This window comes from Megalops cyprinoides, chromosome 20 (genome assembly GCF_013368585.1).
Source record: "Megalops cyprinoides isolate fMegCyp1 chromosome 20, fMegCyp1.pri, whole genome shotgun sequence".
Taxonomy (NCBI): Eukaryota; Metazoa; Chordata; class Actinopteri; order Elopiformes; family Megalopidae; genus Megalops; species Megalops cyprinoides.
Window position 1 is genome coordinate 19,227,443 of NC_050602.1, and position 14,877 is coordinate 19,242,319.

Consider the following 14,877-nt stretch of genomic DNA (forward strand, 5'->3'; position numbering starts at 1 on the left):
TCACAAGTATATTGCATTATATTATTTTTTACACTGAACATGTAGATATTTTGTGTAATAAAACAAAGCTCCCTTGTGCATAAGTCTGTATTAAGTATATTATCAATACAGTGCAGCATTTGCAGATCACCTCATCTCAAGACCACACCCCCCAATGGTGAGGATCTCCTGCATTTTCAATTATGGTCCAAATGTTGACATTGTACGGAAAGAAAAAAGCAGGACTCTCTCATTCTATGCCTCTTGCAGTTCCTGAGTTTGTAGGTCAAATGTTAACAAAACTGTAAGCGGTGCTGAGGTGAGACAGTTATTACTGCCAACCTGGCGCCTGTAGCCAGGAAAAAAACACACCTGGTAATCAGGTCATTCACACATGCAAGGCTCTAACTGTGCATGTGCAGGGCACATTACGATCTCACAAGATAGCCTGCAAAGAGGACCCCTGAGTTCAGTCCATAAACACCACAAGCAAGCATCTTCTAATTGACATAATGCAAATAAAAACAAAAGGATATTTTTTTGTCGCGGGGAAAAAGAAGTGACAGATTACATTTAATATTACTTTAACATCTGGTTGCCCCCCCCCCCCCCCCCCCCCCCTTGAGTCTGGGTATTTCTGTAACCTCCTCACTGTCAAAAGGTGGTTTGTTAACCCATTGTATAGACCAGCGGTTCTCAGTCCTACTCCTGGAGGCCCACTGTCCTGCATATCTTCTATCTATCCTTGCTGCTTGATTAAATCAGGTGTGCTCAGCTAATCAAAAGTGCCACTGATGCATCAGTCAGGTAGGTAGAGCAAGGATAGATAGAAGATATGCAGGACAGTGGGCCTCCAGGGGTAGGATTGAGAAACACTGGTATAGACCATGGTCAAGGATAACTTAAACCTTAATCCCGCTGGCCACACCACTCAGCCATTACCCAGCCCTGTGAGTGAAGGACTGTGTCAGAGCACAAACCTCTCACACAGGAAGCACTCCTGACAACCGCTGGAGGAAGACTTCCTGACAGACACATTGGACCAGCCCCCCTGCATGCATTCATATAATTTATATGCTAAAAAATAAATGTTTATCCACCATTCCGGTGGACTGTGAAGGCGCACACACCAAATGGCACCTGGCTGAGTAGCATGACACGAGAACAATAACCCCTAATGCCTTTGATGAGTTTATAATCAGCTAATCCAACAACATGTAAAACTGGAAAACAGAGAAAACAGGAGCCCAGGGTCGTGATCCAACAACTTCAGCCGAGTACCATCTTATGATCTGCTTCATGATGTAGTCCCCGTTTAATTAGTGTTTAGGGTGCACTGAACACAAAGGGATTCAAAAGGGCTTGTACTGTGAAACGAAGTGAAAACCCACAGAGAGGGTGTGGCTGGACACATCATGCATAAGATGGACATATCATTGTATCATTTAGAAAACCAGCGGGTCATTGACTGTGAGTGTCCTGTTGTGTGTGTGTGTGTGTGTGTGTGTGTGTGTATGTGTGTGTGTATATGTGTGTGTGTGTGTGTGTGTGTGTGTGTGTGTGTGTGCGTGCATGTGTGTGTGCTATTATATATATATATATATATATATATATATATATATATATATATATATATATATATATATATATATAATATCTAATATATACAAGGTACAAGAAAACAAGATACGAGACCTAATACCAAGATGTCTAACCTGTCAAGTCCTGGATTTACTGCAAGACCAGCATCCGTTATTGATTCCATTAATTAATGCATATTCTTAAACCTCAGCGCTCTATGTGGTGCTTTGATTTTACTAATTGAAACAGTGTCACGAAAATCGCACCCTAATTGGGCCCGGCAGACAAAATTCTGCCTTGGCTCTTCACAGAATTTGTTGAAGGAAACAGTATATTCTGATACCTACACACAAACCTGTGCTCTGTGTTTTGTACAGTATTAGACTGTAAATCTAATGCACCGCTTTCACTGCATGGCTTTGATGATTTATAAGGTGATACTACAGACCCCACATAGCTGATAGCAGTCTATCAGATAAGGGGTCTGCCTTAAAGCTCTCTGGGGGATATGGATGCTGTAATAATCCCAAACAGTGGGGGCACTGGAATCTTGTTAGCCTGATTCTGTGTCTCTGTGGTTTATGTTGTGTGATCATTAGTGAGATTAGTAACTGCTTTATTCAGACAGCTTGAGGTAAGAACACTGCATTGAGGTCTTATCGGCATATAATACGGCATATCACAAGAATGGTAACTCTGAACACAATTATACACATCCCGTAAAACATTTAAAATGTCCCTGATTTTCTAAACATTTTTTTTTTTTCTTTGTGACCAAAAAGTAATTATTATATTAAAAAGAGAAACCACTTCTTGGAGGAAAAATTGAGAGAAATGATTATGATTTATCAGGCTATACCGTGCTGGGTATACGGAATGACACTGGTAACTACAATCACTTCCCGCATTCCTCTGAAGCACACGGCTGGCACAGCGCAGGAGAGGAGACGGGGTTTCACAGAAACGCTGGCTTACACACCACTCTCCACACTTCTGCTGTGTTAGATCAAAAAATCCCACCAGCTGTGCATCATCAAGTGACTCTCGGGACTCTAATCCCTTAAATAATCAGAGAAGAATTCTGTAAATCCCACTCTGATTGGAACAAACTGCAAAGATGGAAGAGTGAAGACCACAGCAAAGAAGCCAAGGGTTTGCCTCTGTCCTTCCCCCCCATTATAGTATTCTTGTACACTGGCTATGGCACACACACCTGTAGACAAAGATGACAATGATGATGAGTAATATTAGCAGTAATGGCAGTCTTACAATGCAATACAATAGTAATTCTTCTCTTTATTATTATTATTACTATTATTATTATTATTAAGTAATAGTAGTATTAGTAGTAGGAGGAAATTCAGTATTAGCATTATTATTAATATTATTATATCATTACTATCATTACTATCATTTAGGAAATTATCCTTTTCCAGTGTGAATTGCCTAATGCATGAGGAAATTACAACACAATCAACAAAACCCGAAGCTAAACTTCTTTGGGTACAGCGAAGAACACAGTGTGCATGATAAAAATAAAAACTGCCTCAAATATTAATAATGATGCGTCTGCAAATACTTCAGCCCCCAGCTAGGCAAAGGTGAGTAAACCCTGGTGTCTAAGTGGTGTCTAATGGCTTGTCCGCGCAGTGCCCGGAGCAGGTGTGCACAGGTGTGGAGACGCTGCCGCAGTGGGTAGCAGCTTGCTCCGCCCCCCTCCAGTCAGCCTCCGGAGGGGGAGGGGGAGGGGGCGGCTGGCAGGCAGTCAGTGATGTCATGCCAGCGGAGCAGGGATGGCAGCTTAACCTATTTTCGGAAATACCAGCGATTCTATTAATAGCTGCGTCGAGCTACTCACGTTCCCCTGCCCCAGGACGCTTCCCGCTGTTTCCTCCCTCTCCATCACATTTGAGAGGAGGAAAGATAGAAGGAGGAAAACCAATCACAGATGGCACTGCCAGGAAAAGAGGTATCACTAATTCATGCTCGTAACCTTAATTCTACCATCAGATCGGATAGTAATAATAATAATAATAATAATAATAATCAACAATGGTGATGATGTTGATGTTATTACAGTTAATGGCGCTGTTAGTACAGCGCTTCCATTGTCTCAAGAGATGAAGGTGAAGATGATGTCATATGACTGCTAGGCATGTCCTGTTCTCTCTTTGCCACACATGCCCCCGCCCCACCCGACACACACACGCATACACAAACACCAAGTGGCTTCACACTGCTACCATCCATTCTCAAGGCTCTTCAGCACTGAAGCAAACATTTCTGTTAGCTCCGTCTTTCTCCTTATCTGTCTTAGTCCATCTGTCTGTTGTGCCTAAATCTGTGTGTGTGTGTGTGTGTGTTTGTGTGTGTGTGTGTTTCTTTTCCTTCAGATTTGCGTTACCTGAGCACACGAACAGCACGGCATGTTTTTCATGGCTGTAGCACTACCTTTCATCTGTATCCTTTGCAAAAATGCTAATTTTATGGCCAAGAAAAGAAAACTCCCCTAAAGTCCTCCCCTCAACAAAGAACGAGAAACACGAGGAAACACAAATTCAAACATGGCAGAGCATATTCCTTACATCCCGGCCTCCCACCACGAGCCTGACTCACGGCCCGGTCGATACGGCTTTGTGAGGACTGAGGCACTGCTTTGCTATCTGCAGTCCTTATCATTTTCCATTAACCCACACCCCCTTGCCCACCCCCCCACCCCCCCCCCCTTTGATAACACCCCTGATCACTGATTGGCTCATCTGAAACCACAGAGTGGGGGAACCCTGACAAATCAGAAGGTTTTAAAAGAAAGGAGTTGTTATCTCCTTATTTTTAGGGCTTGTACATTTTGTTTTTTTTTTTAATCCTTTATTGCATGGCTCCTTCTGGACTGTTTCAAAACAGAGAAGGATTACAGGAGCAGAATTGCATTACAGTTCCTTACCTGTTGTAATTTCATTCTCTTTGCTAAAATAAATCTCCCACGCCAACATTTATCCCAATGCTAAAAGCAGGCAAGTGACCTGAAAATGATCACCTCAGCACCCCTCTCTCTCCTCCCTACTACCTGTCCTGGATCCTCTTGGTCAACAGTCTAGTTTCCTGTATTTTAAAAAGCACTTTAGGCAGTTTTACAAAAAATAGTAACAGGGAAGGTATTTGGTTGGATATGCCAAGCTTTTACAAGTACAGGCTACTGACCCCGTATACATTTTCAACCTTTCTATTTTGAGATATTTCGTTAATGGCTTTTTTTCCCTGAAACCTGAAAATAATTCTGAGCTCTAAACTGACATTAAGGTTAAATGATCGTAGTAACATAAACTGATCACAGTTTTTTCAGAGCTTTGACATGATTTTTGAATGCTCAGTATGTCCAACCAATCACTTTCCCTGTGTTTTGTCACCCCACCCCCCACACAAGTGTTTCAAATGTCTTTATTCCATTTTCTCCTCAACACAAATTTATAACGCTGCAGGACAAGACTGTGTGTGTTTTGAAAAGCACATTCTGGATTAAGTAACTTTCTTTCCGAAAAGAATAAAGGGGTTTCTGTTTCGTTCAGTGATGAGTCAGCACATTTTCGACTGAGAGGACACTTGCCCTGGCAGAAAATGTCCCCGAGCTCTCCCGTGATGACATCACTCCAGCTGAGCAGCTGTGAGGCATCTGTGTGCAAAGCAGATGTATAAAAGCCACAGACTTCCTTCCCTGTAACACAAATTACTGCAGAATTACTCTAGCTAAACGGGGCACACCGGATACAGAAAAACACTGAGGCAGTCTGGCTCTGGCAAGGGGACGTATGCAACTGATAAGAGCTGCTTCAAGTAGAGAAACTGCTCTTCAAGTAGAGAAACACAGAACAAGACATAAGAAAGCCAAATTAGCCAAACTTCCCTCCTCTTTTGAGCTCCCCTTTCTTTCCCATCCACCACCATGACATTGGAGACTCACACGGTGACAGCCCGCCTCCTAAGATGTGCCATAGCACTCAAAAACACTCTTAGGTTATTATGTCTTTATAGTTCTCTAAAATATGACTGCTGATACAGGGAAAAACACCCGAGCCCACTCATCACTACGAGGATTACTCACCCTGAGGTCCTAAAGGTCCTCTTTAAACTCTTTAACCTGAATAATTCCATGGGCTGTTTAAACTTTGGTTTGACCAACAGTCCACCATTTTGGTTATATTGTGTTTTTGGTGCTGCAGTGGTCAGAATGTATTGTCAGTCAACCCATGTTACCCCCTCGTGATCAAGGAAAGAAGAGTATATTACATTATATGACATTTGCTCAGCAGACGCTCTTAACCAGAGTGACTTATAGCATACTTTTTTTACCTATTACCCATTTATACATTACAGTACTGTCATTTAGCAGATGCTCCTATCCAGAGAAACTTACATAGGCAAGAATCTCTACATGTTATCCACTTATACAGCTGGATATTTACTGAGCCAATTCTGGGTTAAGTACCTTGCCCAAGGGTACAGCAGCAGTGTCACAGTGGGGAATCGAACCAGCAGCGTATAGGTTACAAGCCCTGCTGCTTACCAGTATGCTACAATGCCACCCCAAACTACCCATTTATACAGCTGGATATTTGCAGAGGGGGACTGAACCACTAACCTTTGGCTTACAACCCCCACACCACACTACTGCACAGTGATGGGAAGCAAATGACAGGCAACTGGGTGGTACTGCCCCATACCCATACACCAGCGTGAGCACTATCCACCACGTGAGTGTGATCGCATCTGTAAATGCGAGGTCTCCAGCTCCTGTCAAATCCAGCTGACGCGCTGCATCTTTTATAAGGAGACCCTGTTGCTTCTTACAATATTTACAGACATTTCTGTGTCGAGCGAGCGGAGGGTTATTATTGCATTAATGGGGTCTGGTCGTCTCCCTCTGCTCAGCCATACACACGCCAGCATCATTTTTCATGATAAATTATAGATAAATATGGCAGAGCGCAGGCTGGGGCTGGGGGGGGGAGGGGGGACGCTGCGCTTTTCACACAAAAGTTCAGGAGGGAAGGAGGTGAAAGGTTTTCACTGTGGGTATAATCAAATCAGATTAGCAATCTGCTGCTAGCAAGAGAGCCATGATTCATTGATGCGGGGGGGGGGGGGGGGGGGGGGGGCGTGAGAGGTGTGTGTGTGTATGTGTGTGTGTGTGTGTGTGCGTGCGTGCATGTGTTGGAACGTGCATATCTGTGTGTGCATGTCAGCCCTGCTGTGTTGCTTCATCAGTCTATATGTACGCTATAATAAATGTTCTTTGCTAGCCACAATTTTAGGATACATTAACTGCGATTAAGACGAGTTGTTTGACTCTCTTGACCCTGTGCATGTGTGCGTGCGTGCGTGTTCAGTATATACCCCATTTCTTTGACTCAACGATCAATGGTTATTTCCAGCGCCGTCACATGCAGTACGCATGTGATCCTGATCACACTGAAGGGAATGCTTACATTGTTTAACACCGCAGACAAATGATCCTGGCAATTTGCTAGACAGGAAATAAGTCATAATGGTGGATAACTATAAGTAATGGTTTTGACTGACAGGGATGCGCTTCCGCAACTTTCAATGTTTATATTCGAAAAACATTAACGGTCAAAAGAAAGGCTCAATACATAGTCGCTATACATTATTCATCGTCAGGACTAAAATAAACACCTGAGCACACGTTTTCTCTAAACTGGAAGATGAAAGGGCGGAGGGAAAGCTCGATATTATTTTTGTCAACAATCTGTGAAGCGTAACTTCCACATGGCCACCCAGTCCCCTACCTACCTACTGTATATTCCACCATTCCCGGGGCCCTGTGTGTTCACACCGCGCTCTTTCTCTCTCTTCTGCCCTCTTTAATCTTACAACAGCCCCCTTCGTATGGCCCATCTATCAGCCAGGATATAAAAAGGAATATCGGACTAAATTTTTCATGAGATTATTCCAATGATTTAATGTGCTTCTCCTTGGCAGTGGTCTACGGCGATATCTCTCGTCCGTCCGTGAATGCATTAACGCACCGATCCGTCCACGCTAACTTAATATTGACACCAGGCCGGCGGTACGGAGCTGCGGGTTTTGCACGCCCCAAACACTCTGCTGAATCACTCCGGCCTGAGTCCTTTCTACCTCTGAGTCTACACAAAGCCCGAGCCGTGTGTGTGCCTGCGTGCGTGCGTGCGTGCGTGTGTGTGTGTGCGTGTGTTGCCGAGTGCGAGTGCGCGCGGCAGTGTGTGTCCCTGCGCGCATATGGCATATGCAGTTTCTCACACATGAGAGCTGTGACATTATCAATTGTGTTCACGTCCTGTGATTTTCTTTTATATCGTGATCGTTGTTAATGTGTGTGGTAAATATGTAAAGACAAATGTTGACGTTATGTGATTAGCGCTCAGAAGGGTTGAGTTTCATCTAATCCGGAATCCCCTATGGTAGACAATATGCTGTTTGTTTCATTCCTGGGATGCAACATTTCAGTTTAAATCTATGACAGACGTACGTTACCCCCCATCAGATGCTAACTATTTTTAGGCTGAAAGGGTGTTGTTGTAATCTGAAAACAGGCACAAGCATAGCTCATGAGAATAGCACTCTCACCGGCAATAATTACAAACGTGGAATGTATCAGATTTACAATTGAGATTTTGTGGCAGTGCTCAGTTAGCCACGACAGCACTTCTGTCATAAGTGTTTCACATGTTTGGGTTTTGTGGGTTTATTGGTAAATTAAGGTAGGTTTCCCCTCAAAATCATCCCCTTTGCTCCTAGCTGCGCTCTGCTGACGCGCAGTGTGGATACCACCGAGCTTCTATTCATTGCTATGATTTAATCGCCATTTAGCTGTCTCTCTATAAATATAATGACATTCGATTTCACTTTTAACGCCTTTTACATTCTCTTGAATTAAAATGTTTACTTAGGTTTGTATGTTTTATGCTTTTTGTGATTAGTATTGTTGTTTGGGTCTTTAGTTTGGAAAAAAACAGCATTGCAAAATAAGTGAGAATATGGCATTCTCTGGATTCAGAAGTCAAATAACTTGCTTCATCAGATGAGTGAGTTTGAGTGTAAGACATGGCCTATACCTCGTGCGTACAGACGTAGCAGGATTTAATTTTCATTGCTTGTATGCTTTGACAAAAGATGATGAACTCAGCATTTGTTGGACGTACGTACAGTACTTTATTCACGGATGAACTTTAAGATGCTATAGGTTTCACTGAACATGAACGACTAAGTGTAACTGCACGACGCTAATTCACTTTCAGCAGCGCTCCGTTCCACCCGCCGACGCTTTTCAAAATGCGAAGATTTCGAATCCAGTTGAATTAAAACATTGGTTTTACTCTCTGAAACATACTAAGATAACTGGTGATCCTAATTGATATTAGGATTTAACAATAATAACTGTCGACAGTCGCATCATCAGATGGCGGTGACATGTACACTGGACAAGGCTGTACAACATCTAATCTAAGCATGATCACCTTTGGCTTACTGGCTGCGTATTTGCCATCTTCCAGCGCTCTTAAGCCATGTTCTCACAGGCAGTAACACAGCACCGACGAACAGAGGAAATGTGTTTTTGAAAATATTTATGACACAAACCTGATTCAGTAGCCAATTAAGCGGAGATGTGTTTTTTTTTTCTTTAAAGCGCTGCTGGTACATGCCGCTAGGTAAAAAAAAAAGTACATGGAGAAATGAATGATGCCAGACCCCACCCCCTCCTCAAATGATGGGGCAGACCGTGGTAGGCTCTTTTAAAATGCGTCTCATGAGCGTCTCTGCCCTAGTTTTGGGACAGCAAATATATTGTAGTAGAACAAGATGAGGGGCGACAGGGGAATACACAATTTCAATACATCACATCAAATATAACCGCTAAGTCCACACTTGCTGATCTTTTATTGTACAGTTGTGAACGTAGACCAGCTCAAATGAACTAAGATCGATTCACACGATCACGTTTATACAGCATATAGCTTTTCGTAGGAATCAATCCAGCAAAATATGTTGTATTCATGACAGCTATCTGTTTGGATCACTCCAGATAGAGAGAGTAATGTTGCATATTGGAAATGTATGTAACACGAGCACAGGAATAACGGTAGGACTATTGTTTCTCGTGATGCCTACAATATGCATAAGTTATGAGACAATGATACACTCAGTTAAGGCAACAACTCCTGTCAAAACGCTTGATATGACAGATACATGCATAAAAGGTTGAATAATCTACCAGTAGGCAAGTCAATACAAAAACTATATCAGTGCCTAATAAATGCACGCGCATACGCACATTTAAAACAGACTGATGTTACACCATAAACCCTCACAATTCTGCATAATTTGAAGAGTGACACACGTTTACCTTTGTGCATCCCTGTGTACCGGTCCTTCAGAACCGTCAATTCGTGGATTTTCCCAAACTGCTCGAAAAGAGGCTTAAGGTCTTTCTCCTCGAGATTCCGCGGTATCTGACCGATGAACAGCTTTATGGCATCTTGGTCTTTCATGTTGCCGCTGTCCGGATGGATGGTTATGGATTCGGATCCGTTCATGGGTTTGGGGAATGTGATCTGCGCGTACTGGTGCTGGTGTGGGATCAGGAGCAGAGGAGGCTGGGTCGGCGCTGACCCTGGTCCAGTGAAAACCAGGCTGGGCTGCGGTGGTTGCTGCTGCCGTCTCGCCTCAGTCTGGGTGAATCTGGCCATTCTGTGCTGGGAGCAAGCGGGATAATAATAACACACACACAGAGCAAGAGCAGGCACTCAGCTGGAAACTCAAGCTCATTTTCTATCCGACACATAACACGCTCGCTCGCACTTAGTACACGAAAAGGGGGCGGGGGGCGGGGGGGGGGGGGGGGTCTCTCTTATCATCCCGTTAACCGCTCTTGTGCGACATCCTCTGGTGGAATTATGGTAGTACATACATGACTAACAAAAAAACACCATGGGCATCATTGCGTTTTCAAAATCTATCATCTCGTACGACAGCGCACTACGAAGGTGTCTAACAAGCAACCTCGGTGTCTGACAATTCAAAGCAAACTTGGAATTACATTCAGCTGATGTCATTACAAAATGTGTACAATTCTTGACTGAATGTGAAATGTTAGCATTGGTCAACAACAACACAATTAGGCAGGGACTTCAGAATGTGTTTTAAGTCACAAAAAATGGACGTTAAAAAACTTTACAGAACAAATTTGGCCATCTTGAGGCCGTTATTTATTGTTACAAAGGGAGCTTTCCTGACACAAGAATGGAGGCGTGTAGTCCTGACTGGTTTAGCCTACAGAAGGGGAAACAAGAGGAAAGAAAACAGGCAGTATAGGAACATAAGCTTGAAGAAGGGCTCTCTGTGCTTCCCCTTCAGGTGTTTGAGTTGTTGAGCCCTGCGCTGGTCAGACAACCGCATGAATGAATGATAGTGGTGCTGTTGTCTAAAAATTTCAATGCTTTATTTTTAAAGAACATACCCATGTTTTGTCTGTTCTGATCATTTCTGAATAAGCATGTATAATCAACTAACTGTCTGGTCAGACATGTAAAATTTATTTTCTGTGGCCATTTGCAAAGAGTCAACAGCACATACAGTGCAGGGTTTCCTAATGCCACCAGAAAGTAATGGGGGAAAGGGCCTTCATTAGATGTGCTCACATTGGCTCAGGGACTCAATATAAAGTGCATGGCAGAGTTTTTCAGAGAATTAGCACAGAAGGAGTTTCAGTCAGGGGGAACTGCTATGGGATCAGTATGTCAGGTGTATTTTGCTTTCGCTGGCAAAAAAATCCATCAGTGTCAGTGTGCCGGCATATAGCCAATGCACATTTACATTTAAAAAATACACTGTCAGTGGGACCGTGGGCATCTCTGAGCACACTATAAACGTGTGGATGAAGCTGGCTCTGGGTCTTTCCGCTAGACACTTCTGCCAATGGCGTATTGATCCTGACACACGGAACACGGTGTTCCTTGCCATTTGAGCTGAGGCACTTATGGCGTGTGACAGTGACCTACTGCACAAATCAGTTTTTTTTTGGCCGAAGCTTCATCGCCTTATTATAGCTGAAGGGCACGCTTTGATGGGCAGGAGAGAGTCGACTCAGATGGGGTTAACCAGCGCAGAAGCCATAAGGCAAGAGGTCTGCATGTTGTCACATGGGTAATGTACTGTAGAGAGGCAGCCTGGCAGGGATGCTGAACAGTTATTTTTAGCTGGGAGGTAAAGGCAGAGCGGAGCAGGGGAGTTTATGTAGCTTATTGACCAGTGCCAGTAATGGTTGGCCAGGCCAGGGGGGGTGAGACATGAAATCAATAGGACCCACAGAAACTGGTGTGAGCTGAAAAGTTACATGCAGTCCGACGCGGTCGCGTTAGCGCGGCCGATCCCTGCACGCCCGCACGGCCCCAGGACCGCCTGCCGACCTTGATCTGCTCCGTCCACCCTGACAGGACTCCAGTGGGGAGCTGCGGCAGGCAGGCAGCCGAGGAGGTCACATGACCCGTTCTCGCTCCCAGCAGCCTTGGTTGTAGTTGCCGGCTTAGCAACTTTGCTGTCACGTTGAGCGACTTTTTGGACTGTTGTCCCGACTTTGTCACTGACAAACCTGAGTGCCTTTTCATGATCTGTTTGCAGGCTTTGTGACAGTAAGTTGCTAAAATAGGCAGGGGGTGCTTTCCCTGGATTATTATCCACATCTGAAGTATTCACTGTCTCTCAATGGTTTGCCATTAGAGAGAAGCAGAGCGCTAGGACCCACTGACACCACAGCCCTGCACTGTGGGTGTCACTAGAAGAGGAGTGACTGATCAACACAGTACAGTTTTACATAATGACATGTTTTCTGTCATATATCTAGTGGTTTTTATGTAAATACCTCCTATGAAATCCAGTACAGTTGACAACCACCTAAAAACCTAAACCCCATCATACAGTCACACACACACACACATGCATATATATTCATACATAATTCATACATTGTGGCACCACCTGATTAACATGGATAAACAACCACTCCGCTGTTTATGATGACTACAGTAGGGTGAATAAAGTAATAAATGATGTCCAGATGTTGTGATACTTACATATTCAAGTCAAGAAATTATTAGCCCTAACTTTCCATAACAACCAGAAGGCAAGTTTATTCTGATTTTTTTTTAAGTGCACATTTTTATACATTATACATTGTATACATTATACATTCATACATTATTTATCGTTATCTTCCAATCTTAAATGTTAACAAGTGCTCATTCAATGCAAACAAGTATAAGCAACACACAGTTTTTCATAGAATTACATCAGAATACCATTTAGGCATAAATCACCTTTCTTTTTTTTTCAGAATAGGCTTGTTAATCATCAGTGGTTTTGGGTGAGCAGAAAAACAATCTGGGTAGTAGATTGCCAGGACAAAGGACAGAGATCACTGCCCTACATGGACCAATTAAGCTGGAGCAGGCAGGGGGAGAGGTGTTTGTTGGGTAGGTGGTGTGAATGAAACAAATTATATGTCACCTTTTCAAAAGCTGACTTTGCCTACTGACTGGCACAGCAACAGCTGGAGTCAAAGTCAAGCTATAAAAAAGAGCATTGCAGTGACTGTTCCAATATTACAGTATGTCCATTTTCTGCTAATCAAATCCAAGCAACAGCGTTGTGTGGAGGGTCTACAAATTCAGTGTGCCAACGGGCCAGCCTCTTGAAAAGAGACATTTTGATGTCAGTGAGACCACCTGGTTAGATACATCTCAATAAAAATATGAGCCACTCACGTCACTGTTGCAAGAACACATGTGAAAAGAGTCATTTTCCAATCTGGCATCTGACACCTGCCCCTGTGGATGTCAACCAAGAGCCGTCTTGGAAAACACTCTTAACATACCTCCTCTTGTGTTATTCTGTGGGGAAGGGCAACACATGTGTTGCAAGGAGAATTTAGAATTCAGTAATCACAAGCTAATCTAAGCGTAATTTCTATTTCCAGGCTCCAGACTTGCTTTTTAATTTTATGCAGAAGGTAAATCAGCCTAACAAAAGTTCACCTGCTAAAGTGAAAACAAAGCCATCTGAGACAATGTTCGCCCACTCTCAGCTGTTCTTTGTTCTACTGCCCCCATGTGGTGAAGAAGGGTAGCGCATAAACCTGTGTCTGTGTCGAAAGCCAGAGAAATGATTGTTGCTGCTGACATGTTTCCCTTGCCCTGCTGACAAAATGCAGTCAACTGTGGTCCATTTAGATCATTTAAAGTTGCTTCATTACACAGCTGCAACCAACAGTTGTTAGCAAACCTCATACTCTTGCCAGACCACTCCACTCCACACCCTTTGGTCTCCTTGCCATCCCTTCCCACAAGGATCTGCAGTCTTGGTCATGTCTCATCTCTTCTCTGGCCCCCTAGTGAAGGAATGAGTTCCCCACAGCAGTCAGGTTAGCTGGGTCTCTATCCGTCTTCTGCCGCAGACTGAAATCTCATCTGTTTAAACCACATCTTTGTTCAGGCAAACCTGCACTCTGATCGTTCGTAGTATATCCTCAGATATAGTATGTGTAAAATATAATATATGTATATAAAAAATAATTTAAGTAAAAGCACTGCAGCCTCAAATTCCCTCCTACAAATGGTTGCAATACTGATGATTGGGTACCATCTCTATCCTTAGCCTAAGCTTTTTGGGTGCACTTTTGTGAATCGCTCTGGATAAGAGTATCTGCTAAGTGATTAAATATGAATTTAAACATTTTTAAACTGAACTGGAAACAGATTGTGTTATGAGCTAACGTGTTACTCTTCACTGAGCCGTGCGCAGCACCGGTCAAGATGTGACTTTGACTGACTGGAAAAACACAGTGCTGTATGTTTCTATATGACATTCACATCCTCACTAAACCAGCCTCATTAGAGCTGAATATTTAAATCGTTCCCCAGAACTCTTCAGGCTTAACGATGCAGGGAGAGAACTTTAACTCAAACATGTTGAGTTGTGCATCTCATAAATAAATAAGAATCACTGCTTATTTGTCTTTAAAATAAAAATGGGAAACGAACCGCAGCAAAACTGCCATGCATATTCATCATTGTTTCTGGACTTGTTACCACTCAATACTGCACACGTTCAGTGATCTGTCTATCATCAGGATGGATCATCCTACTATGTGTACCCTCTGTATTAGCCAATCCTGAGCTGTAAATATCAGTCAACATTGATTAAAAAAAATAGCTGTACAAGATGTTTTTCCTCAGGTTTCATAGGTTGATCTAGAGGCCTGGATTTAAA

At 43.2% G+C, this 14,877-nt stretch overlaps 1 protein-coding gene across 4 annotated transcripts in view; it reads right to left on the reverse strand.

Annotated features, from left to right (window-relative positions):
* Positions 1-10,407, reverse strand: part of LOC118795325 (CUGBP Elav-like family member 5) — a 127,582-nt gene extending 117,175 nt beyond the window's left edge. For all 4 annotated transcript variants that reach the window (XM_036553736.1, XM_036553734.1, XM_036553735.1 and 1 more), the window contains exon 1: positions 9,959-10,407. In XM_036553736.1, coding sequence (XP_036409629.1) covers positions 9,959-10,301 — 343 coding nt within the window. In that variant the 5' untranslated portion in view covers positions 10,302-10,407. The remainder of the gene's footprint in view (positions 1-9,958) is intronic.
* Between the last annotated feature and the right edge of the window lie 4,470 nt (positions 10,408-14,877).